This window comes from Vespa mandarinia, chromosome 2, assembly GCF_050613455.1.
Source record: "Vespa mandarinia isolate Hongniang chromosome 2, ASM5061345v1, whole genome shotgun sequence".
In the NCBI taxonomy this organism is placed as follows: domain Eukaryota; kingdom Metazoa; phylum Arthropoda; class Insecta; order Hymenoptera; family Vespidae; genus Vespa; species Vespa mandarinia.
The window spans coordinates 10,191,786-10,218,963 of NC_140811.1; the positions used below are offsets into that span (position 1 = coordinate 10,191,786).

Below are 27,178 nucleotides of genomic sequence, written 5' to 3' on the forward strand. Positions count from 1 at the left end.
GTAACGTCTTAGTAGAAATATTTATATTAAAAAAATATGAACTACAGTCTTTCAACTTTTTCTTTCTCGAACATCGTTTATGAAAGTGTTCCAATTTATTTTCAAACGTGCACTTTGACATGTCACGATTATTCCTACTTATTTTTCATTCGTATCCTCGCTTGAAATATTGTGGATAATGAACCGTGAAATTACAACAAGATTATAAATCGATTTGCATAAAGAAATTTAAGATTTTCTTCGGTTGGTTAGCGAGACTAAAGACTAAAAAAGAGGAAATAGTTAACAATGTTTAAAAGAAATGTATTACCATACACTTTGTACAATTCTGAGAAATAGAAAAAACCTTTGTTATTCGTTCAAAAGCAGCACCTTTACTACGTCTTCTCGCAAATATGGTATTCAGGCTACGTTTGAGTGTAATGTACTTCTTATTCTTCCATGGGTATCGAGACTAAAAGAAACGAGAAGAAGAAGAAGGTTTTGTTTCCTCTATGGCTCTCCATTGACTCTCGTCAAACAGCAAACACATGTAAAGAAACCTACGAAGTAAGTTTTCACGAAGATGGAAAGTCGAGCCAATTGTTTTTCGGCTAATGTTCAGGCGAACAGAGGTGAGTGAGGAAGTAAGCAGAGGCCGATACTCGGAGGCTACCTACATACCTAGCAACCTAACCGATAGTAGGTTAATGGAATTCATCTGAGCAGAGTGTATACTCGACCGGTTGGCCCACCCAATCGTACGTTACATACTGTCATCACTGTGGTCGAATTTCTTGGTGAAAATTTCTTGGCATTGGCCAACGGCATTGATCCTTATTAGCGTTTACAAACTGATTAGGTGCTCTCACTTAGTAACCACGTGTTTATTTTCTAGAAGTATCGTTAAAGTACAATGTAAACAATATTAGAAAGCTTGAGTTTAACAAATTATCTAACGCTGATTGATACGAAGAAATGAATAAACATTGATCTCTTGAAATTGAATAAAAATAAAATCACTGAGACGTGTCTCGAATGCATGAAAAATGATAAAAAGAGATTTTATGAATTATAAGTATCGGAATATGAAAATGAAGTTATCATTATATAATGTTTGCAATCAAAATTGAAAGTGGTATTGACAGATAAAGATTCTAATTAACGTTTATAAATAAAGAATAGTTATAAAATTGACTTAGAAAATGTGAAGAGTTATATACTAATCTAAATTGATTACTAATCTAAATTGATTATCTGTAATTTCAAGAGGATCGAGACGTAGCAGATTGAAACATTTAGCATTCTACAGTTATCCATCCGATTAATGAGAACACCTTCACCGCGATTCTATTAATGGAAAGCTTCCGATATCCGGAAGTTATGTACTTGGAGATTGTGAGTACCTGTTTATAATACAAGTGTAAATACAATACACTAGTGGATAATATCATTTGTATTGATTATTTATACGATAATTTTTAAGAAATTTTATAATTCCAAAAAGATGTCCATAATGTATTTAAAGTACAAGAAAGAATAATTAGAAATCAAGTAGAATGAGTCTTGTAAAATGAATTCTTTTGTTCGTTTTTCACCTAATAATCTTTCATATTATACTACCATAAATAATGGCATTAAGATTCTCGAACGAATACGGTTTTCTATGTTGATGAGTGATGTAGGAAAAGAATAAAAAATGATGAGCATACTTCACTCCATTGAAAGATAGTAACTGACCGGTCTATACCCTTATAAATGTGCAAAACTGTATCGTGCAACGGTCTAACGCAACACGCAGGTCCAGGAAATATGGAAGGAATGCTCGGAAGATTGTTCGAAATCTATTCACGTTGTAAGAGGTGATATCAACATATCATGGTAAGTACGATGAACCGTATACTGGGAAAAAATGGCATCATTGAAATTCATGAAGTTTACAAGAAGGAAGAAAGACAAACGAGAAGATTCTTTGAAAGACACGTACATGAAAATACAAGTAAACACGAGTCTGTCTGGGAGAGGAGAGACGATAATGACCTTCCACGGAGTTGCTAGCCGACGGAGTAGGAGGGCCTTTGACACACTTGACGCTCCAGGTGAATTGTAACCAAGAACGGAGAAGCTCGTGGTTAGTTTTGATCGGGAGATCGAACGGAACGCGTCTCTGAATCGAGATATTTGATAAAATAAAATACGTGAGAAGAAGAGAGAGGATGAGGGAGTAAGAAAGAGGTCTGCTCGAGTCAATCAAAAAAGGCAATAATAAATATGTGTCGAAAGTGATAAGTATATCAACGAGCGTGCCAATTTTTGTCTGCGATGAAACGTGAAGATCTCCGTCAACAATGTGTGATACTAGGCTATCCTCGGTGGTGTAATTTTATTCGTAATTTTCAAATAAAATTAAACATAAATTCGAAGATTTACTCGAACACTGACGTATTTATTGCTAAATATTCAAGAAACTAGATAAAGAGGAATATTACAATACGAAAACCAAAGAGTTTCGTGATAGAGTGTATTCCTCATCGAAATCAAAAGTGTTGATTCTTCCATGTTGTATAAGATTCTGCGCTTCAATAGAATCCTTTCATTGATAATAGGTAATAATTTTAAGAATGCAGATTAGAAAATCAATTATGTTGAGAAAAGTCATCTGGTTCGTCACCTTTTTCGTATTAATCGATTCGTCGAGATCGGAATTGTTCAACTTCGAAAACTTCTATTCTCTCGTTAAGATATTTCATTTCGACGAATTGTTTTCTACAAATGTGACGGATAACGAACTTTGGTATGGTTTGTTAAAAGACTGTGACAAAAAACTGACGTTTTCGTGTATTCAAAAAAATGCTTATACTTATTTAAATGGTACCTTCAGTGATAGGAACAATATTACGGTATTCAATGGTTTAACGCTTACGAAAAATAATTTAGATTATGGCTCGTGTAGGATAGAAAATGATCAGAAGAACATCGATGAAAATCTTGTCGATGGGTCAATGAAAGAAGATTGCAATTTCAAGGATGATGACGATGAAAAACAAACCGATGAAAATGATATGAAAAGTGATAGAACAATGGATGAACCGCATAAATTTCCGTTGGAAGAAATAACAGATGCACTTCGACAAAAAGCAATGAAATTCTTGGCTACCAGAAATTACGAGATTCAACTACCGAAACTTTTCTTCGAAGGAACTATGATGAAGATTAGCCCACGTCAAATTGATGATAGCGGTGCACTTGTTAGATTAGATTTTATCCAAGGCGGTGTTAGTACTCATGGAAGATTGTTTAAGAAAATAAGTAAGACGATGGTGTTACATACAATACATATAACGTAGATAATTGTTACATCGAAAGCGAACATAATATTGGCATATTTTGTTTCAGAAAAATTTATACAAAACAAACTGCTGTTGAGTTTTCTAGCTCTCATACTGCTCATCAAGCTAATCAAAGTGAAGTTCTTATTTGTGATACCCTTCTTATTTGGAGTAGGTGCTGCAAAGAAACTATTCTTAAAATTACTGCTCTTTTTTATTCCACCGTTCGCACACATCTTTAAGTTATGCTCGAGTTTCTATACGTCTTATGGAACGAAATATCATCACCATCATCATCAGGCAAGACAATCCCATATCATTATTTATTGCTTTATATAGTAAAAATAATCTGCAACCAATAAACTATTTATTTTCCTATTAGATTGCTCATCATCATCATCATGTTCCTGTTCCGGTACCGGTACCGACTTACTACGATCATCATCATCATCACCACGCAAATGACTTTAATGGTTATAATTACGCTCATCCACACATCCAATATCGCAAAGACGCGGAGGAATTGAAAGAGTGGGGTATCGAGCCATACGAAGATTTATACGAGGATGTAAATAGACATATTTCTGGTGTTCAACCAGATGCTGATGTATTACCAGTACCAGTCGTTGCTCCAGTTTCAGGATATCCTGCAGGAATGACTTATAATGGTCCTTATGGTCTTTCTCAATATGCACCAAACGCCAAATCTGTTGTTCCACCTTCCTATCACGACAAGTATTCTGCTTCGATTTCAGCTCACGCACACAATTTGGCCTACTCGGGATACTTTGATGATAAGTACAATCGACGTGTCGTTGAACCTAATGGCATAGCCACTACTGTTAAGGCTGTCAATGTTCTATCGGGTGGTTCAGTAAAGGCAGCAACAAAGAACAAGAACATAAGGAATCCTTATGGGATTCTAAATCAACAGAACGTTAGACAGGTCACGATACCAAGGATAACTAAAGCAGTTGCAACTCCGAATAATTCTATCGTCCGAACATCGACAGCTGCACAAATTTATGACGATGAATATTACGGACCAATAATGAGTCGTCTCGAAGAGATTTTTGTTCAGCTGAGATTTTTTGACGAATCTTGCCGAGAGAGACTCGTCTGTAGCATGTACAAAAATCCAATCATTTATTCACCTCACAGTAATCTAGTCTCGAACGAATTATCCAGGTATATATATTAACTTTATTCAAATGATTCAGTTATTATTATGAGGTTGTCATAAGGAGAAAGGCGGTAATCGCCCTCTCTCGAAATTGCGATAATCAGGTCATAGAAATTGGCAAAGAATTACATTCGCTGAGACATCACTTCTTAATATTTATATTTCTTTCTTTCTTTAACTTTATTTGTTTTTATCGTTTTCCTTACCTTGTGCCAAAAGAGATTGGAAATATATTATGAAATGACGTTTTCTTTTCTATGTTGTAGTTCAAATACGATCATAATTCATATGATAATTTTAAACATCTGCCAATGCTTACTTTCAGAGATCCGCAAGAACTCAAACGTGGCACATTGGAGAGTGCTTCCAGTCAGAAGTTTCATAAATATTTAAATGCAGCAAGAACAGGTCAAGATCGAGGCGACTGTGTATGGACGTACCCCTGTCACATAAATACCGAATAAATCCCGTTTAATTCTTACAGAAGATTTTTATGATGCATGAATGCATCTAGCAGTAATTAAATAATCCGTGCAAGAAATAATGCGTGCCTTGCTTCCGTGAAGTGACGTGCTAGTGAAATGCGTGTTCTTCAGTGTGACTATTCAATCTTTTAGCACTATTGCCATGATAATGTTAAATGCGAAAATATTGATGTAAAAATAATATATTTTTTTAATATCTGTTGTTACCGACAGAGAATCTTTATAAATCGATAAACTTATTACATAAATAAATTCGATAAGTCTAAATAAATCTATTATATGGTAATGTCTCGAGGTATTAAAAATTTGTCAATGCTAATTGTTATTAATTTCATCTTTAAATGTATGAATTAAAATACTTAGCCTTGACAAGATATCGCATACACATTAAGTATTACCAGGATATATATGTGATTTTATAGTATATATATATATATATATATATATATATATATATAAAATTTATAGTAAATTATATTAATATTAGGTATTTATTCCTTTAATTATCTTTCTAAAGTTTTATTTATTCGATTTAAGTGATTATTAAATCAATTAGTACCTACGTATTTGAATGCCATACTCAATGTTTCTGTAGCTTCATTAGACTTCGTTTGAAGCTTCGTTCGTTTAATGTGTTGTATAATGTTAATTTATCCATCTTATAAAGATCTTAAACGAAAACCTATATACATTGCTATTTTATTTTGTACAATAAATCATTTAAAAATATTTGTCTTATTATATTTCATCCCAAAATAATTTAAAATACTTAGAGAATCTGAAAAGTTTTATTTTCATTTCCATGTCTCTGATATATATTCGATCTTCGAATACATGAAGTCGTAGAAAAAACAATTCGTTTTTAATAGAAAAGCAGAGCAATTCTGTCAATCTTAATAATTCTAAAAAACATAGATTGCTTCGGTACATACTTATTATACTTACGATAAAATAATGTATCATACAACACTGATAGTAAAATCATGCTGTTTCATAGCTTCTTTTATGCCAATTGATTGACCATAATTTTCGTGTGACTGTTTCTGATAAATTTAAACATAAATTATTAATTTGGACAAATTATTATACTGGACGAATTATTATATTATATTGGACGATTAATGAGAAAGATACCTGAGTGTCCAACTAAATTAGATAAATGGTTAATGTAAAATCGTAACGTGAATAAACAATTACTGTTGATGAAAGAGATTAACACTTGCTTCATTGCATCTCTTTAGCACAAACAACAAAATGTACGAAACAACGAAATGCATCAAGCTGTGTTACCGAAATGTAATAAAAACGGGTTGTAGATGTCGAAATCAAAAAAATATTCCGGAGGGAAGTAACATTGAGCCGTGAAAACATCGGCACCCTAGATAATAAGGCTTTCTTCTTTCCTTTCAGTCAGCAACACGTTCCTAATCAAAATTCATTGTTCGTGCGAGTGCGTTCATCGGCTATAAAACCGGGTTGTCTTCGTTCGAAGTGGCATTCGGTGTTTAGTCTCGCGAATCGGTAGTATCAACCATGAGGATCGTGATCATACTTGCTTCTATAACCCTACTTGCCGCTCTCGCAGGAGCACAAAATGTTGCCACTACGACTGAAGTTTTAAATAATATTTATTCCAGGTAAGTCAGTGAAAAAAGTCTATTCTTACTTTTAAGATTAGAGAAAGTTAGAAAAAATGTCTATCTATTTTTCTTATAAACTTAAAACCTTATAACTTTTATAACTTTATGTAAACTGTTATTTTTTAAGATACTTTAAGATATTTTATTATTTACAGGTGCGCTGATAGTGACTCTATGTTGTCTTGCGTGAAACCAAAGATCTTGTCTTATCTTAGTGATGCTGTCAAACAAGAAAGACTTGGAATCACGGAAGATTTGACGATAGTTAAGTCACGAGAAGTTCCTGCAGAAAATGCCGAGGAATATTATCCTACGAAATACGACATCGCTGATCCAGCCAGAAGAGAACTTCTTAGATCTTTGATGCTCGAAAAGGTGGATGCCTATTTATCCAGTCATACTCTTGAGGCTAAACTACCAGAAGCAATTGTTGGATCGAACATCGTACCGAGATCTTTGGTTGACAGTGTACCAAAGTATCTTAGTGTTCCACTCAGTGATTCCTCCAATGGACAAGGTAAAAAATATTTTTTCAGTGGAACCAGCAACTTGAAACTAAAAATAATTATTAAAATAAAATTTTATGAATTTTCAGGGCGTAGTTTCGTAAAAAAAGTGATGATTCCTTTCCTCTTGGGTCTCAAGTTCAAGGCCACTGCATTGGTACCTCTTGCACTTGCTCTGATCGCAATGAAAACCTGGAAGGCCCTTACTCTCGGTCTTTTATCAATGGTTCTGAGCGGTGCAATGATGATATTCAAGCTAACCAAGCCTAAGGTTGCTTATGAAGTTGTTCACTATGGACATCCCCCCGTAGAACATCCACCTCACTGGGATACTTCAGCCCATGGACCATACAGAGCCTATAGGAAGTAGGAACTCACTTTCCTTACCTCGTTAAATCGTTTATTTAATATTTATTCGTGCTACTCAACTACATTTTATTTATGTTAAATAAAAAATTTTACATTTTCTCATCGAATCCTTTTAATCGAAATTTTTATTTCTACCTTGCCGTATCGTTATTTAGACCAGTAATCCCTTTTGTAACGTTTATGTATCTATATTCATAGGTATGTATATATATATATATATATATATATATATACATATAAGTGAAATGTATATATATATATATATAAGTGAAATGAAAAAGCGAAATCACTTCATTCCGACTGCTAGCGAAAGTTTTCTTTCGGTCAGGAAAGTTCTTATCCCTTTAAACTTACATTTCTAAAATATCATATCGTTGATCTTTATATGAACAGAACAGCGTATGCAAAGTGAATAATTTTACTAATTAGGAACATTAATAATAAATGATAATTAAATAAAGGAGAATATAGAAAGTTACTTTACACCTATGACGGCATAAAGTTTCAAATAAAAATTTTTTATATTATAGAATCTATTTTCTGTGGAATGTATTTTTCGCTTTCTACTAACGCCAAGTGCATAAAACTATGTGTTGAATACAACGATAGCATTTTGACGAATTTCAGGGAAAACACATTGATTGGAATTCGTTCCAATATCTCAATTGAATGCATATGTAAACGATGACCCTAAATTCCAATTACCACTTCATTGTCATAACGTTAAAGAGGGAAAAGGAAGAAATAGAAATAAAAAACGAAGAAAGAGAGAAAGAGAGAAAGAGAGAAACAAAGGTCTTTCTTTCTCTACATTCTCTTACGAGAAACTCATGCGCGACTTGCATTTCCAATAGTTTGTCTTTCTATCTCTCTTTTTCTCTAGTTCTTCGCGTGACCGACGTGAAGAGATGTTTTAATTATGTCTCACAGGGGTGAAATTAACGCCTATGATGGATTGTTGAAGCAGCGGAGGGAAAGGAACGCTGTTAACGGAGCAGACGCGTGGAAAGTTGGTTCGTGGCAGGAATAAATGATCATTTTAATGTTGATATTACAGCGGTGTTCTTGTAGAAAGACACACGAGACTTTCCTACCCTTACATACGTAAGTTTAATTACATTTCCGTTCTCAATTGTTCTATTTAAAATGAACTGCTGTCATTTTGGTTATTTAATAACTAATATAATTAAATTATGTATATAGCGAATACGGGAACAATTAAGTAGAATAATTTATTGAAAATATAATAATTAGAATAATAATTGAAAATATAATAAGTAGAATAATTTATTGAAATTACCAATTATAATTATTGTGCTACTTAATATCCGATGTTAATAAGTAAAAATAGAGGAGATAAAGATAGAAATAAAAACACGTTTCTCCGTGACATTAATTAAAATACCATGCCAATACGAAATTCGAATATTATCACGTAAAGGAGAAAACTTTCGTTATAAATCCAGAGTTCGTTTATAAATCATGTATCGGAAGAGTTTAGAAACAAATCATAATTGGGCAGTCGCCCGTGGACTGTCGACAAGAAAATCGAATTCCAGGCCAAATTTCATTAACTAGGTATGATCGTTGATAGAAAGCAAATTGACAGATTTTAATAGGTGAGATTCCATGGCGTGTTTCGTGTACGAAAAATGGGCCTGACCTATTGGTCAGACGACTTTTTATCGACAAGTTCTTCGATCGTTCGTATATCGTTATATTATCGACAAAGTCCATAAAGAGGAGAATCCTCGGTAATTATTGATGCTAGTCACGATTGAAGTCGAGGCCTCGATAATCGAAGACCATACTGAACGAAAAGAAAATTCGTGGTCATGCTAGTGGATTGGTAGGGGGTTCGTGAGCGTACGTACGCACTATGCATCCTGGACTTGTCGATGTTACGATTCAACGATAGGCCTTCGTATAAATAGCGACATGCCCAACCCATTGGCATCAGTCGTGGTATCAACGTCTTCCTTGGACAGTTCGAGGACGAGAACGAACGCGAGCCATCTTATTATCTTCTTTCTTAGGATATATACGACATAGGAAGAGACAACGATCCCTTTCGTCATTATGAAGTTCTTCGTCCTCTGTTCGTTCATCACGTTGGCCGTGGCTCAGCCAGCGAAAAATGAACTCTGGAAAGGTACCAATCTGGACCAGATGGTTGATCAGACCAAGGCTGAATGTGCACACAAAAACGACGAAGTATCTTGTATGAAGTTCAAGGTTCTCAACCTTCTAGATCAGCTTTTCCGCAAGGATAACTTCAAGGTAAAGCAAAATTTCATCTTTTTTAATAATCCATCCATTAATTTATACCTTTAATTTTATTCTTTTTCTATTTCTTCCATGCAGGTATCCGAATCCGTGGAGATAACTCGGAACTCGTATCCAGTCGAAGAAATATCTGCTCGCGGCGAAGGATCCTTCCTCGACAACGTCCAATCTTATTTAACTACTCACGATGTAACCTTCAAACTACCCCTTGATTCAACCGTTAAAGTCAGCTCGCGAAACATCGAAGACGACAGGATTACTTTCGACGTCCAGTTCGGTCAGGGTCGTGCCGTAGAAGCTCGCAAATCGAAGCTGAAGAAAGTCGTCATCCCGATTCTCGTGTTCGTCTTATTGAAGGCTATGACTCTTATCCCTCTTGCCATCGGAGTTCTCGGACTCAAAGCGTGGAATGCTCTTCAGCTCTCGTTCTTCAGTTTCATCGTCTCTGTCGGTATGGCGATCTTCCAACTCTGCAAAAAGATCGCAGCAGAAGGTCATGCAGCACCAATTTCTGCGCATGGTCCTTGGGAATATCAGACGCAATACAGATCTTTCCAGGATCAAGAACAGGACAATACCTCGCAATTTGCCCAAAATCTCGCCTATTCAGGATACGCGCAATCGTAAAAGAAATTACAAGAAAAAAATCTGACGTCTCGACTTTTGTAAAATAGTTATTTTCCTATTTGTATGTTTTATTTAATAAATTATTATTATTATTGCAATTCACATTATGTTATTTCTAATATTTTGTTCTACCTTCTATGAATACCATATACAAACTTTATTAAATGAAATAAAAAGTATTATATAAAGTAGTAACTTATCCGTGTATCATTATTATTCTTTGGTTCGATTGGAGACAATTTTATAAATTACTCAACAAGTGTTGAATTAAACTACCTTAATAAGTATATTACTCTAATGTTAATCAATCTAACAGATGTGACGGATCGTCTTTTTTGTGATATACACATTAAAAATGTTTTATAAAATATATTGCTTAAAATATGGGTTTTTTTAATGCTTGATTACTGCTTTAATTTCTTACAATATATAATAAATTAATAATTATGCATACGGATACAAATAATATTAATTAACAATACAATTAATATATTCTAATTGTTAAATCTCTCAATGTTTCTGTTATAAGATATATAGGACGTACTCGTGGATTGAGATTATTTTATTGACACGAATTTATAAAGTATGTAAATGATACTATCAAATAATTTCTATGTAGTGAACTATGTTTTAATAATGTTAATACCTACAAAAATATGACCTGTATAGATTCTAGAAACATTTCCAATATTTTTTGTATTCTTTTTACAAAATATAAAATGATACTAAATATGATATAAAAATATATGTTTGAGCTAGATTTACGCGAGAAAGTTGTCCACACATTATAAAGACACTTTCAAACATACTTCACTTTCTCTGTTGTGTCTACGAAAAATGACAATGGACAAGATAGTGTGTCATAAAAAAGAAAATTTACAATAAAATGAAAAATAGGTAAAACTGTGTTAACAAATAGAAAGTATTACTATAGTAAATGTATTAGACGGAATGACAATGTATAATCCATCAAACGAAAACAGGCAAAGTATGTTTGTATCATTGTCTCAAAAGAACTACTATTGAATGAAAAATTCAAGCCGATGAATGATCATTCATGCCACTTGACGTAATGAATTCTCAAATAAACCTTTCTTAGTCATTCAGCGAACTAGTGAAATTCGTAGTGCCTGTTCATACGTTAAAACCCAAGCAAAAAACGCGAGCGAATCGGTAAGGAAGCCATTCTAGTAGGATAGTACGCGAAAAGACTTTTTTTGAAGAATTTAGAAGAAATAGCTGAAAAAGAAACCGGACTTGCGTCGTAATCGTAGAAGCTTATGGTCAGCTGGTACAACGAGTTCAAGTAAGAACAGCAATGAAAAAAAAGACAAAGACAGAGAGAGAGAGAGAGAGAGAGACAGAGAGAGAGACAGAGAGAGAGAGAGAGAGAGAGAGAGAGAGAAAGAGAAAGAGAGAAAAGAGACGAGAGGCAAGTTCCGTTTCCCATGTATCGCCTAGTACGTATCGCATGCCATCGTGTACGACGTACGCGACGTTGCGCGCGAGAAACAACGAAGTAACAAACAACGACGACAAAGACGACAAAGACAATTGGACAAACGTAGGCGAGTTTGTGTACGTATAGGGACTGCTGGTCTATGCCAGTGAAATTTGAATAATTTTCCTTCGATTGTCGATTCTTGGCATGTGCGACCGAATAACATAGATTTGCGGGGGGCAAATTAAATAAAAGGGGCGGGCCACTCCTCCGTCAGTCGCAGTTCGATCGCCGATCGTTCGTACGCACAAGTCGACGATCGATCTTTATACACATCATTTTCCATTTCTTTTTTTCCTTCTCATCGTTAAGTGCAAACAACGTCGAAAGTGGTTTTTAGCGAGTGTGTGAACAAAACAGAGAGATAAAGAAAGAAGATCATGATAGCGATATTATCGATTTTGTTACTGGCAAGATCCGCGATAGCCAGTCAGGACTTCCTAACGAATTCTCTGAACCATTGCATCTCCGAAGATTCCTGGTCCAGCTGCCTCAAACATGAGGTCCTTGGATACCTTGATGAAAAGTTGGGTACCATTACCGAAGCCAGGTCTCTCGATACCGTCGATGAAGCCATCGTAGCGAGGACCTTCAAATATCTCAAGAGTTTTGATTATGGCATGGACTTACCCTTTATCGACGCCAGTTTGAAATACAGACCGAATAGGAGCTTGGCTGATCTTGATATTGAATTTAAAGATAACGATGTTGTTACCAATCAAGCTCGTGGATTATTTAAAAAGAAGTTGCTACTTCCCTTTTTGCTCCTGTTGAAGTTGAAGTTAAAAGCACTTATGCCGATCTTCGTGGCTATCATTGGATTGAAGGCTTTGAAAGCTTTAGTTCTCTCGAAACTCGCTATCTTACTGGTCGTTGGATTTCTTGCCGTACAATTTTTAAAGAAGGGTGGCATGATGATGCCTATGGGTACGTGAAGAAAAATTCTACAAATTTATGAAATTAATATCATTAAAAGATAAATTTTGTGAAGAATGTAATATAAATAATTTATATATTTTAATACTCTAGGTATGTCAATGGAACCGGCTACTCCCGCATACGGAGCTCCACCTATGCCCTCGACCACGTCGAGCTATGATCCGGCCAACACATGGGACGGAACCGGTCCGTATTCCCGCGTTTGGACGCCGAGTAATGGAGTGGAGTCTCAGAATTTAGCATATAGCTATTATTCACCCAGTAGTGGCTCGAGCTCGTATAGTTCGCTTGGTTCTTCTTCATCTTCTTCGTCTTCGTCGTCTTCATCTTCAGGCAGCTCATCGAACTACTAGACGAAGAAGGCTAAGTGATTCATTCGTCAATGCCAGTCTCGATCGTTCGTCTAGACCAAAGAAGCTAATAACACTGAATTGACACGCGAGTCGAAGCAAAGTTCAGCTTTCGATGAGCTCTCACATCCACTTTCTTCCCTCTCATTGACTAATATTTCTCGTACGTCCTCGAAGAATCTCATCGATCATCACATTGGACATTCTTCGATGTATTGGATCCGATCAGCAAAGTAGCCGATGGATGATGTTTCTGATATTTTCTATCGAAATTCGATGGATCATCGAGCGAATATAAGCGAGTACGAGATGTTACCATTTTATATTAGACGGTTAATTCCTTTTGTGCGATCCCACGATTTATATTTATTGTTCTTCGCGTGAAACATGATAATTTATTACTATTTTCACATTTGTTAATAAAGCAATTTCCTGTAAATATTGTGCTATTAATTTCTCTAGTTGTTAATATTCTGTTTCTATGAATGATACATTCTATGGAATAGAACGCCTGGATGAATGTTACCATATTTACAATCAGTAAAACGGGTTATCATCATTTCATGAATATTCAAAAATAAAGAAATCCACATTATTAATTAAACACAGTATATACTTTATATGCATGTAGTTCACGTTTATATGACAAAAATGATGACAAAAAATGATAAAATTTATAATTTCTTTTTAAATTTGAAACAAAACTTTTTTCCATTCAAATTTATAATTTAAAAATGAAATATTCTTTTTATTGTAATAAATTATCTTTACTATAGTAAAATATTGTAATAAAAAATATTCTATTATGATCGCATTAAATAATTATGCAAATTTGTTTATTGTTTTTAGCATCATGCAACATACTTGCAGATTATACTTATTATTTAGATATAATCCGTACATTATTGTTCGTCGGCAACGTAGGAAACGACACATGATCGATAAAAGACTAAAAAGTTTCGAAGATTAAATAGAATAACTTTTTTTTGTTATTCTTTGGTTTAATTTATGCTTTTTTTTTATACTTTTAAATAATATAATTGCTAGATATGTTTAATAATCGATGAAAGCTACATTGTTGACGGTCGGTGATGAAAATCAAGTTGTTCTAGATGTCGTGTTCGGTATAAGAAAATGTCCGTGCAATTTTCTAAAACTTAAATTATTCATTTAGCAATAAAATAAAATAATTTGTTGTAAGTCGTATATTAGCAAACATTTTCTAGGAAAAGATGTATCGTTAATTGAATTAATTAATTGGATCATTAATTCTACAATATTTAGCGTTACGTTCCGATAGTTTCGATTAACACAAATAATGCAATTTAATGAAATATTACGTAATATTTCTATATATAACGTTCATTTGTAAAATGAACTCGGAATTTTCTCCATTTGTTATCTAATTCAATTAAAACAAATAGTTTATGTTTTGGTTTTCGAAAAAATAGCCCTTTCACCGTGATTCATTGTTATAATGTTTGAATCTTAAATTTTATTTCGTTCTTGGGACAATACTTTTTATTTCGATTTTCATTATTACAAATTAAAAAAAAAACACACACAATGATCACTAAATATAATGAAATTGATTTGCAAGGTAATCCAGGTAATTCGAAAGAGCTTCTAGAGATACGAAAGGGTTTCGTTGAAAGAATTGCTGTATGAATGGTACAAGCTCCAATGCCCCACAAGAAAATCGACATAATCCGCTTTGGAGCCCTCGTCCCTTTAACCGCTTGACCACAGGATCTTCTACTCTAAGGATATCGACCTTTCTGAGGTGGGAGATAGAAAGAATAAGTAAAAGAGATAGAGAACGAACTACCAATCCATCTCGAAGTAGTTTTGTCATTGTGCAGCCACTTGACGTTTCTTACAAACCGTGAAAAGATTTGCGAATTATGTTGTTTGAAAGGAAGCAAAAAGTCATATGGACCTTTCGAAGAAAGGAAACTTTCATTATCCGTTCGAGAGAAGATATATTCGATTTGAGAAAATCTACATTGCTCTTTGTTAATGATTTAATCAGTGAAAAATTAATAGTAAATGATGTTGGAATGTTTATGACGTACATTATATAAACCAATTATATAAGATAACGTTGATAAAGCATATAGTTCGATAAACGATAATTAACGATACCTTATAATTTGTCAGTTACCGTAAACGTTCTACTTTTAGACCAAAATTTATAGTCGTGCCAGTCACGCACCTCGAATGAAGAAAACCAGACCTTTGCGTGTGACGCAATGTACGCTTTAACGATGGCATTCACTTCGCACATAGTAGATACATACATATGTAGTACGTACGAGCAACGTCTTGCGTTATATTTATACTCTCTTCGTTCCTTTTTACATTTTCTTTGAGTTCATTATCGTTCATCCTTTTTCGACGGAGATTTCAAGATTTGAGAAATAGCTCAATTGTCTTCCATCTTTATTTATACATAACAATTATCAATGAATTACAAATGCAAAAACACAAATTCGTTTCTATATTCTATTAATTATTCCCGGTGAGAAACAAACGATATCCCGCCTAAAATAATTAGCGTATTTCACGACCGCATAATTACGAGCATACGTTCGATTTATCGATCGATCGATTCTCCAGGATGCAACGTTTCCTGTACTCTTTATATATTCTTCAGGATATACTCAAAGGTGGAAAGGAGAAAAAAGTTTTACACATTTGTCGATCCAAGCTGCAGCGTTCGTTCTTTTTTCTTCTTTCTCTCATTCGGAGCCTATTAAAAAAAGTTGCTCGAAAACTGGAGATCCTTTGTGGGCGTATATTCGTATAGAGAGTACGCCTGGTTTCGATAGAGAAAATGAGAAAGAAAGAAAAAGACAGGAAGAGGAAAGGAAAAAGGAGCATGGAGAGGGAGGAAACTGTCTGGAGATGCAACGTATGGCACGATGAGTGAAGGTGCCTGTTACACAACCGGAAGCACTTCTCTCTACCGGGGATGGAAAAAGAAAGTTCTTCGTGAACTAGAATCCAGTCTTCGTGCTCCCCTTTCCGTATGCTACGCCTCCATTTTTTTATACATATCACGTACTCACGCAGTTCTTCCTCGTTTATATAGATCATAGATGGGGAACTGGCCTCACATAGTTCACGCTTTTATTTGTATGCTTCGGTAAGGTGAGACAAAATATTCCACTATTTGACATTGCCATGCCTCGTGAACTGCACGACTTTTGTTTTTGTAGTTCATTTTTTTTTTTATGTATACTCGGTTTTGTATCATTATTGATATTTATATACTAATGGTCAATGCAGACGAGTGATGACACGATGATATGCGGTTTGTCAAACATATGCTGTAGTGGACATATATTTTGCACGTAGCAATGCATATGAGCATGCGATGCTGCGTCGACGCAATTGCCTGCGTTGCCCTGCCGGAACTATCGGCAATGCAGAATTTTTGCAACGTTACAGTAATACAAAGAAACATATTGTAAAGTGCATATATGCGACATTTTATCGCGAAACATCATGAAGATTAATATTGAACTTCTAATTGAAGAAATTAAAAAATATCACGAAATTTCAAATGTTACGAGCCAAGAATATCGCGACAAAAACAAAAAAAAGCAACCTGAATGGATATTTGTTGAAAATTATCAAATAATTTTTATGAAAATGGTTTAAATATCTATATGAATATGAATGGAAGATTCATATTCATTTCACTAAATAATGTAAAAGCAGTATATAAACACAACGCATGTTTATATTGTTCGTTTATAGTAACTTACTGATGACAATGGTCGTTCACTTACTACTCATTTGCACTGAATCTAAAAAGAATTGGTATTTAAAACTTTTAAATAACAATATCTTCAAAGTAAAAACGTGTCATGCGGGATTTTTCTTACTTTCACAAATATAATTTTCATCAAAACAATATATAATATTTATATTCTACTTATACTGGGTAAAGTATAATGAGATCTGCACAGCTTCACAGCTTTTGTTTTTAAACATAGAATAATAGCTAATGAACTTAAGTATTAAGGAAACGGATTGATTGATGTTGGAAACCATGTGACCCGCAGCAGAGAAAAATTCCCTACTTTTAATATAGATTATAGATCATTACATTTTTCGAACGAAGAAAACGTTTAATGCCGAATGCTTTTACTATATTTACGAATTTTTTAATTACTATATCTTCATTTCAATTACTATGTATTATATTCTTGATTTTGTTTCAATATAATCTTTTGGCTATTTTTATCAATTAATTTATAGGAAAAAGATACTATTTAAAAATCCGATTATTTACATGTACTTGAATTATATTATTAAGTGTGTTATGTAATTTTCGTTTCGAACATTTATCTATCCTTGATTTTAAAGTTACTAGTAAAATTACTAGTAAAATTACTAAGTAAGGAAGATTGTTTACCAGTGAACGTATTTCATTGAAACTTATTTAAATTAAAAATCAAATAAATATAATATATGCATAAAGATAGGAGGCTGTAAATAAATTAGTTTTCTTAATAGGAGTGAAAAACGTATGATTTATTTTTTTATCACATGAGATGTTAAAATGAAGTAATGAATTAACTCATCTTAGACTTCGATTTAACCTGTTTAACAGGTTAAAGAATTTTACAGAAATGACTTAGTTTCTTTTATTTTTGTTCGTAAAAGCAGTTCTTCCTTACTCGTATAGAGCGCTGTATTGCTCGAAAGAAGAACCGCGCCGTCTGTAATACACGCTGTGTGGTTTGTGGTGCTTACGTAATACCAATGTTCTTCCTCTTCGTCTCTTCTAGATAGTTTATTTTATAAAATAAACATTGTTAGTGTATCAACGCCCACACTAGCGAGTCTATGCAATCGAATATCTAATAAGGTGAATAAACATCTTTAAATCGCACGTATAAAGATCCTACGTCGTAATTACCATAATCATAGAACTACTTTGACCGAACCATGTGGCTACTTTATTGTAAGCGACGGACCATTTTGATTACGATACGCTATAACATTTTATTCTCTTTTTCTTATTTTTTTGTTGAGGTGCATATCTCGTTTTTTTTCTCTTTGTCTTATCTCTGGTGTTCTTTGCTAGGAATCGGGGGATTACGATCATTTACGTTACTCCCTTGCGGCTAACAATTAATATTTCTAACTAATATCCCGGCAAAAGGAATTGACGGTGAATGATGAAATGTCGATAGAGAATATTTCTCATCATGGTGACATCCTAAAGATCTTATAACAACAGATCTTATAACAACAGATATCTAAAAATCAAGTATCATCTCTTTATGTTAAATTATATTCTCGTGTTGAAGATCCGATACGTCGATAAGGACTTTTTCCAAGAGAATGGGGAAAAGGAAAAGGTGCCTGTGAGAATGCGAGTAAAGAAAGTAAAGAAAGCAAAAGATTCCAAAAAAGGAAAGAAAAAAGAAATGAGAAAGAAGAGAAAAAAAGAGAAAAGACTGCCACCTTCGAAAGTCACAGGTAAAGGGTCCGTATGAGTACAAGTGCAAAAACACTTCTGTTTGACAGGCGTTAACGACTCCATTCTCCTCGTACCGACGTTTCGAGATTTTACCGCGATCCTCGACACGAAGGGTTGCTCGTAAAGTAGTAAAGAAGTCACGTTCCCTCGGCTTTTTACAAATTTGCTACTAGGGGAGAGAAAAGCACATGGTATTTCTACGAAAGGGCGATCATCGGTGGCCTTTATCTCATACAGATCGGTTTGAGGCTCTCACGAGTGCCGGCACGAATTCGAAAACGAGTCTAACCATTGTCTTTCACCGAGAAAAGCGATTCATATCAAAGACTCCCATCAATCGTGAAAAGACATGAATTTATTTTGCTACGGTTATTGGTTAACAATCTTCGTTGGGTGTCTATCTTAAGACACGTTTGTTTTAGATTGTCTTGTATTTATATGAATTAAAAAAGAAAGAAGTATTTTTTGTGTAACGCGTTATTAAGAAAATCATTATTAGAAAATTTACTATACTACTTATTAAAGTAGATAAATTCTGCATCAATCAAATATTGGTTTATATAGATTATAAGATAAATATAAATGCTGTAAACTTAAATGACGATACTATATTGAGAAGTAGAAAGAAAGAGAAAGAAAAAAAGAAACGAAAAGCGAGGATCGAGAGTCATTAATGAATTCTTCTGGTTTCTTTGGTGGGCTGCTCTAATCGGAAACGTCGAGACATCACACGGACGACACGGCCGATTACAGTAAGACGCCATATTTACGACGCCGATCAATGGAACTCGTGTTTGCTAATGAAATCCGTATATTTCGGACGGTCCTCTTTTCTTAGTGATGATTCGAGACCACCAATAACGCGACGAAGAGTCGCCAATCAATTCGACTGATCAAGACGAAACTTTTTGCGGGCGTCTTCGTTGAGAAACATTAAAAAATTGAATCGTAAAACACAGTAAGCATGGAAATTATAGTTAGGTCATCATCGATACGATTTTTTACTATCTCCTTCGTTAACTTCCGCCGTTTCTCTCGGGCATCGGCCGAGCACGAAGTGCTTAGAACATCGGAGGAATCCTCTCCTTATCCACATGTTTTCAAGGGTCAGTGAGCTCCTCGCTCGCAAGAGCTCTAATCGGTGTCTTACGATGCATTCTTCCTTCGTTGAACTAGAAAATAGAGGAAAGAGAGAAACAAACAAATTTTATGGTACTTGAACGAAAGTACCATACCATAAATACAAAAAAATATAATTAAAAGGAGCTAATATTAAAAAATAATAAAGATTATTAGAGATATAACACCCTTATAATAGATACCTGGATAAAGTATGAAAAGTAGCTGAGATTTATCCGATTGTTTTTGAACTCCTTGAATAATTCAAAAAGTAGAAACTAGATAAAATAAAGTACATTTAAAACTTTTTTGAGCTGATGGAATGGATTCTCGAAGCTTTTAAATATTTCACGCGTTCATTTCTATAGCGAAGGAGGACGATCTTATCGTGTCGTTGGATAGAACGAACAACTACAGCGCGAGCAACAAGCCTTTGAGCCTTCAACGTCCTCGCTCCTCGAGGATTCGAAAGGAGATTCCTTCGTGGTGTCGTCACGAATTTTATGCATTCCTACGCGGACGTCTCGGGAGACTTCCTTAAAACCGAAAGTGATATGGAAGATACTCTCACCAAGGAAAAGACAAACGAATCGTCATGACGTTCGGTCCTATTCCTTGACTCGTCGATGACACTTTGGTTAAGGTACGTATACACTATATGAAAGGACACCTTGGAATAATCTCGAAGAGAGTAGTTACATCCATCCTTGAAAGTCGCCGTTCCTTTCTTCGCCGTGATTCTAAGCGACTTGCAACATCTTAACACGAAATAATTATAATTATACAAAGCGACAAATTTTCCTGTTTGTTAAAAGCTTAAAATATAACGAATTGCTCTTCGCGCGAGCTGTACACGTATAAAAGATACATATGATGTAATAATAAAAGAATTGTACCATTAAAGAAATCGTTTCCGCGAGCCGGAAGCGGGTCCAAGACAGCTGGCGAATTTCCAAGCAGCTGGAAAAGGTGAAGATAATTGGAGAAAAAGGTTCTTCACGATGGATAGGTAAAATCGGTCGAGAAAGGTACTTTTCACCGAATGGTGTATATGCATGTGGTATGCGGAAGGGTTGAGAATACCCTCCAATTTTTTTTCATTCGCTTTTTTAATTCTCTCCTCTAAGCAAGGGCGGTTAAAGAAATACCGTTAGATCAACCAAGTTCGTTCACAAGCTGCCCTTAAGATCGTGTCCGTTGCTTCTGCTGGTGGTGGAACTCCTTTTTTTCTTTCTTTCTTTCTTTCTTTCTTTCTTTTTCCTCTTCTTCTTTTCCTGGCGCTTCCTGAAGACCCTCATCTTCATCTAACTGTAGTCCATGTAATCTACGCGCTGCTTCCGCGTTTCAGGGACCATCGTTCCAAACAAATGTCTTCGGTTCTTTTCGTTCTCATAGTCCTCAGAAGAAGTGGGTCGGGCCATCGGTACGGAATTATGTTAAACCGACCATCGAAATCGAACCTTTTTTACGTGATACCGCTATACGAGATATCTATGGAAAAAAAAGCGGGAATCATTAGCATTGACATACTCTTTTCAAGTAATTTATATTTTTCGTTATTTATTAGAAAAATCTGTCAATAATGGATTCGTACTGATGGATGTAACGAGGACCCTCATAAAGTATATTTATGCTATCAAAATTCCTAATGTATGATCTAATATTGATATTATCAATTTTTAATAATAATGTATGATCGTAATCTCTAGAGTGTTAATAAAAAATTAAAATGTTGTTCAATTATGTCAGTCAACTATGATGAGCAATTTTAAGAAGTATATAACAGATGGAGGATTAAAAATCTCCTCTATAAAATCATTATATAGCGGACTAATTCAATTGTTGTCACAGTTCTAATTTTGAACAGGGTTAATTTTGAACGTAAATAGTCTATTTGTATTTTCTTATACCTTTTCATTTATCTTCCTACTTTCTCTCCCAACAAAATACATGCGTTAACTTATTACAGAGTAATGTTCGTCTTCGCTAGATGTCGTACGATGACAAAATCGTGTGATCGACCAATACGATAATAAGCAAACATACGATATCCTATAAAATATGATTTGTTTATTTTTTGTCGAATTGATTGATCATGCTATCATATATCATCTAGCAAAGATGAAGCGAATTTCCGATTGTCCTATCATAAAAATTTGCTCGGCTAGAATTTATAACTAAAAGAGATATAATGATATTTTTAAATGAGAATAAATTCGAACTATTCTTCGTTTATCATAGGAAACAATCTAATCTTTTTTTATAATTTCTCTTTCTCTCTCAACAAAGAGTCTAACAAGGTAAATATGAGAAAGTGACTCCTGTGTCAATTTTTGTTAGTTAACAATGTTCTTTGCGTAAAACACCATTCTGAGAAATTTTAGATCTCTACATCCTCGTTTAAGGACAATATAAGAATAAAATCTCTAAATCTTAGATTTTTCTGTTATTATTTAAAATATTTAAATAAAAAAGAAAGGAAATGTAGTTACATTTTCTACAATATATTTTTCATATATTTTTTTCAGAATTGTAGATCAATTATCAAAGGGAAGAAAAAATTTATTTCTTGAGAATAGTTTTAGCAAACAATCATGTGAATAACCCTTTTAAAAAAATAAAAAATAATACTGTATTATTTATTTTTTATATGTGGAAGTTTCAGGAAGACAGGCTTTTTGGAACATAAGTTAAACAATTAAAAAACAATAAAACATTCAATATATCTAAACATTTATTTTTACAATTTCACAACAAAAAATTACCTTAACAAAGTAATAAAGTAAGTAAAAATAATAAATAAAAATAGTAAGTAAACAAACATCGAAGTAATATTCTTTATTTCATTATAATGTTATGAACCTAAATTAAACTAAAGTTAATAAATTAATTTTCATCGATATTTTCATCGGTAATCAGCGTTGTATCGATTGAATTAAATAAGTGTATCAATATTTTAAATGGTCGAATAATTTTTGTTTTATAATGCCCATGTGATAAATAATAAATAATTGTAGCTATGTGCAAATGGCAAGATATCATTCTCTTTTGTTTTGGACATATTCCTCTATAAGACATAATAAAGTAAATTTGTAACGCATCAATCCTTTTCTTAATATTTAACAGATTAAACAAGATACGTGGTTTAAAGTAAAGAAAATAAAGGAAGTAAAGAAATTAAGGAAAGTAAAGAAGTTAAAGGAAGCAAAATTGATAATAGGTACATAAAGATAGCAAAATTAAATAATGAAAATTATCAGTTTTGGCAATATAAAGTACAATTGCTATTTATAAAAGAAGAATGATGGAAAGTCTTAGGAAGATAAGATTATACCGGTATAACAAAATGATCAAGAAATAACAGAAAGGTTATAAGGACGATCGGACTTCTCGTTGAGGATAATCAACTCGTTCATATTCGGAATACTAAAACTGCTAAGGATGCAGTAGAAAACTTAAGGGCTTATTATCAAAAAACATCGCTAACAAATAAGGTATTTCTTTTAAAGAAAATATGTAGCCATAAATTATCGGAAGACAGTGATATAGGAAAACATAAATTATATGCAAAATATGGTAAATAAATTAGCTGTATATATGGTAAAAAAATATCTATTCGAGAAGAGGATTATACGAGTAAAGAATTAAAGGACTTTCTTAAAGATAAATGCATTAAAACTCAATATACTACAGCATATTCACCGCAAGAAAACTATATTGCGGAACGAAAGAATAGATATTTAATAGAAATAGCAAAGTATATGTTAATAGATGTAAATCTTAGCGAAAAATATTGGAAAAAAATTGTAGCAACAACTAAGTATTTACAGAATAGGCTCCCAATTAAAGCCACTGATAAGACAACTTTCGCTAAATGATATTCTAGGAAATCGAATTTAAAAACTATGCATATTTTTATAAGAAACTAGATCATAAAACAAAATAACTATTATTTCTCTGACATTCTATATATTCTTTATACAAAGTCATATAGATTTTTGGATAAAAACACAGACAAAATCACGATAAACAGAGTTGCAAAGTTTCTAGATAAAAGAATAATACATAAGATGATATAGAACAATGTTTCTGAAACTATGTTCAGCGGAATGGCAATAAATGTTCCATTAAAAATTATGAAAATTAATATTATTTTATTATTTTTATAAGTTTCGTTTTACATAATTAAAATTTGAAAATAAATGTCTGATTTGTTTTCTTAACTTTTATATCTACTTGCTTAATTTATTTATATCTATCCTATAAAATAACCAATGTGAAATAAATTTCAAGATTTATGAAGTGTTCCGTCATAGGATAAATTTGGGAAACACTGATATGGAAGACGACTTTTTAATAAGACATAATTCTGCAATAGAAAAGGAACACGTAAGCATCGTATAAAAAAGATAAAGATAAAAGTAAAAAGCAAATAAGGAGATCCTTAAGGAAAAAAATGAATGTATATCTTCCATGCGATTAGAATATATGATAAAATTGGTTGAACTTAAGAAAGCGCTATCAAGACCAGACAAACATAAATGATAAACAGTGATAAAATTAAGAAATTGTATCATTTAAAACAAAATGAAATATGAGATCCAGCGGATTTACTTTGCAAAGGCAATTGGATGTAAATGGATTTACAAATTAAAATTCAATATAGAAGGAAATATTTTTTGATTGTATCAAGGATACAATCAAAAATACGAAGTTGATTATAATCAAGTATTTGGATAATTCTGAAATGAATCAATTTCTGTGCAATACTTTCAACTATTGGAAGAATTAAGTTGATCATCCAGTATTATAATATAAAAAATGCATTCCTTATTGGAAAGTTAACCGAAATAATATATATGAAACAACCAAGCATTTATAAATTTCATAACTTCATAATATGAAGCTAACGAACTGAAAGTTTGTAAAGAAAGGAGGAAAGCGGATTCACACAGATTCATACAGGCGGTAAAAGTATGGAATGAAACTTTGAACGACATTTAAAACAAAAAAAATTTAATTAATGCGAAACGGATCCTTGTTTACATGTAAAACTTAGAGATAATAAGTTATTTATAACATATACACTTATCTTATAACATACGTTGACGATATTCTGATTGCAGAAGATAGTAAAGATACCATACTGTGATGCGGAACATATTACATAAAACTTTTGATATAACTAATTTCGGAACGTGAAATTGTATTTAGTATACAAATAGAAAGAAATAAAGATGAAATTTTCTATATGGCTTATATAAGAAAGATAATATGTACGGATTGTAAGCCTGTAAAACTACTATCATACATATCTACATATCATTAGATATAGGATACGAAAAGATAATAGATGAAGGATCTTACATGGAGAACAATGAGAATTTTCAGAAACTGATAGGAGCATTAATGTATATAGCGATTTGTAACAAAAACAACTAAATATCATCATAAGCATTACAATCCTAAGTAAAAAGATTTAAAATACAACAAATATAGACTGGATCGAAACGAAAAGGTATCAAAGTATTTAAAGGCAATAATTCATTATAAATTAAAATAATGTGATGATGGGAAAGAAAATATCTTGGTAGAATATGTAGACTCAGAATGGATGCAAAATTGGATAGACAGAAAGTCTAACAGTGAATATTTATTCAAATTTAATGTCGCTTCTATTAATTTAAATTATATAGAAGTGGAATACATTGCACTCGCGGAAGCAGGCAGAATGGCTTAGACGATTAGTATGAGATTTTGATTTTGTATAAACGACGTGTAATATTATAAAAAATTAATAGTTTACAAAGCTGTATAAAACTAACTTCTACTATGAAATTCAATAAATATATAAAACATATATATCATATAGAAACAAAATCTTTTACGTAAACAATTTAAGAGATGAATTAATTTTAGATTATAATTACTACCCATCCGAACAAAGTAACTATTATGTAATCAAATTGGATTTATAAACGGAAACTGTCGTTTAGGAGGGATTTTAGATAGTTCGGAACTGACCGATAGTTGAAGGAATACGAATTGTTGAAGGAAATTGTGGTTATTGGCCTTTTTGTTCATTTTTTTTTGTTTTGGGCGTATTCTGTAATGAGATATAATAAATCTATCTGTAATACATTGTTCCATTTTTAATATCTAATTTGAGCATTTGTTTCGTTACACCAACTTTTTATTATGGAATTATAAAAATAAATATTTATTTTTCATATTATGTATATTGAACGTTTTATTTCTTTTTAATTTTTTAATTATGTTTCACCAACTCGATCTTTTGGAAACTTTTATAAATAATAGTTAGATAATGGAGTATTATTGTTGATTTTTTGGTGAGTATCACTCTCAAAAAATAAATTATTTTTTTTATTTTTAATAATTTATTTACAATTCTGAACAAAAATATATGAAGTAAGGTTAATATGTAACTATTTTTCTTTTTTTTTTTCATTTAAATATCTTAAATAGTAACTAAAAAAAAACATAAAGTTCAGAGTTTTTATTTTTGTAGACTCTTTCACGTCAAAAGACGATATGTAAGATAAAGAAAATATCTAAGATACATCTACGGTATAAACTTAAAATTTTTTTCCGACGGTGAACGTAAAATTCCACTTAGTTGCCGCACCGTGACGGATTACATTGATTTCGTGGTCTATATCGGATAACGCGTGAAAGTAAAGAGAGGAAGGAATATCTGGATTCGTAATGATTTACTTTTAAGGATATTGTTAAATATTAAAGAGAAGTAATAAGAGAAAGACACGAAAAGAAGAATAAAAAGAGGAAGAAGAAGAACAATATGGAAACGATCGCGAAGGAATGCACGATGCAAGGTCGCGTACCGTAATTTAACGTCGTTTGCAAATTTAGCTGACCTTTTTTGTCGTCGAAGCATATTTATGCGTTTACGGTGCACCTTGTCGAGGTGCTCGAGGACATAGATTTGTTTCTTCTCAAGGCAGACCCTTAACGGTATCACGAAAAATTTCGGATATACCTGAAATATTATACTAAAAATACTGGCCAACGAGGCGCGAAGGTTACTACGCGAGAAACAAGGACATCATTCGAGAGGAACGAAAAGAAAAACGAAATGAAACAAAAAGAAAAAAGTGAAGAATAATGATGTTGCATCGATTAATTATCGCTAACATTTGACCAAATATTTCCTAGTCTTCATCGGTTTTTTGTGTACAAGTTATCACAGGAAATAATCTCATCGAAATAATCAACAATTAATTCTAATTTTTTTTTTATATTTTATGATAAACTGAAAGCAAACAATTGAATATATTAAAATAGACATGACTATAGCGTTCGAATGCATTAAAACTCGCTAGCAAT

The 27,178-nt window shown here is 32.9% G+C and overlaps 4 protein-coding genes across 6 annotated transcripts; all 4 read left to right on the forward strand.

Moving 5' to 3' along the window:
• The first annotated feature begins 2,129 nt into the window (after positions 1-2,129).
• Osi17 (DUF1676 domain-containing protein Osi17) lies at positions 2,130-5,200 on the forward strand. 3 transcript variants are annotated; one of them, XM_085664789.1, is made up of 5 exons: positions 2,130-2,585; positions 2,933-3,288; positions 3,376-3,608; positions 3,691-4,496; positions 4,817-5,200. In XM_085664789.1, exons 2-5 carry the CDS (start codon positions 2,982-2,984, stop codon positions 4,953-4,955), a joined length of 1,485 nt encoding a protein of 494 aa, XP_085520915.1. In that variant the 5' UTR covers positions 2,130-2,585; positions 2,933-2,981; the 3' UTR covers positions 4,956-5,200. The 3 variants fall into 3 exon arrangements, with proteins under 3 accessions (XP_085520915.1, XP_085520914.1, XP_035723417.2); XM_085664788.1 differs by lacking the exon at positions 2,130-2,585 and having other exon boundaries at positions 2,592-3,288; positions 3,691-3,976; positions 4,064-4,496; XM_035867524.2 differs by lacking the exon at positions 2,130-2,585 and having other exon boundaries at positions 2,592-3,288.
• A 1,285-nt stretch (positions 5,201-6,485) lies between these two features.
• On the forward strand, positions 6,486-7,545 carry Osi18 (DUF1676 domain-containing protein Osi18). The gene is made up of 3 exons (XM_035873742.2): positions 6,486-6,613; positions 6,772-7,133; positions 7,212-7,545. Exons 1-3 carry the CDS (start codon positions 6,510-6,512, stop codon positions 7,490-7,492), a joined length of 747 nt encoding a protein of 248 aa, XP_035729635.2. The 5' UTR covers positions 6,486-6,509; the 3' UTR covers positions 7,493-7,545.
• A 1,918-nt stretch (positions 7,546-9,463) lies between these two features.
• Positions 9,464-10,424, forward strand: Osi19 (DUF1676 domain-containing protein Osi19). Its single transcript, XM_035873715.2, has 2 exons — positions 9,464-9,771; positions 9,856-10,424. The coding sequence occupies exons 1-2, from the start codon at positions 9,571-9,573 to the stop codon at positions 10,402-10,404; spliced, it is 750 nt and encodes a 249-aa protein (XP_035729608.1). The 5' UTR covers positions 9,464-9,570; the 3' UTR covers positions 10,405-10,424.
• A 1,494-nt stretch (positions 10,425-11,918) lies between these two features.
• Positions 11,919-13,835, forward strand: Osi20 (DUF1676 domain-containing protein Osi20). The gene is made up of 2 exons (XM_035873667.2): positions 11,919-12,832; positions 12,935-13,835. The coding sequence occupies exons 1-2, from the start codon at positions 12,286-12,288 to the stop codon at positions 13,195-13,197; spliced, it is 810 nt and encodes a 269-aa protein (XP_035729560.1). The 5' UTR covers positions 11,919-12,285; the 3' UTR covers positions 13,198-13,835.
• The last annotated feature ends 13,343 nt before the right edge of the window (positions 13,836-27,178 follow it).

Coding starts and splice junctions, on each gene's coding strand:
- Osi19 (XM_035873715.2), top strand. CDS start 9,571: ATGAAGTTCTTCGTCCTCTGTTCGTTCATCACGTTGGCCGTGGCTCAG. Junction 9,772..9,855: donor TCCGCAAGGATAACTTCAAG/GTAAAGCAAAAT, acceptor TCTTCCATGCAG/GTATCCGAATCCGTGGAGAT.
- Osi17 (XM_035867524.2), top strand. CDS start 2,601: ATGCAGATTAGAAAATCAATTATGTTGAGAAAAGTCATCTGGTTCGTC. Junction 3,609..3,690: donor ATCATCACCATCATCATCAG/GCAAGACAATCC, acceptor TTTTCCTATTAG/ATTGCTCATCATCATCATCA. Junction 4,497..4,816: donor GTCTCGAACGAATTATCCAG/GTATATATATTA, acceptor GCTTACTTTCAG/AGATCCGCAAGAACTCAAAC.
- Osi18 (XM_035873742.2), top strand. CDS start 6,510: ATGAGGATCGTGATCATACTTGCTTCTATAACCCTACTTGCCGCTCTC. Junction 6,614..6,771: donor TTAAATAATATTTATTCCAG/GTAAGTCAGTGA, acceptor TATTATTTACAG/GTGCGCTGATAGTGACTCTA. Junction 7,134..7,211: donor TGATTCCTCCAATGGACAAG/GTAAAAAATATT, acceptor ATGAATTTTCAG/GGCGTAGTTTCGTAAAAAAA.
- Osi20 (XM_035873667.2), top strand. CDS start 12,286: ATGATAGCGATATTATCGATTTTGTTACTGGCAAGATCCGCGATAGCC. Junction 12,833..12,934: donor TGGCATGATGATGCCTATGG/GTACGTGAAGAA, acceptor TTAATACTCTAG/GTATGTCAATGGAACCGGCT.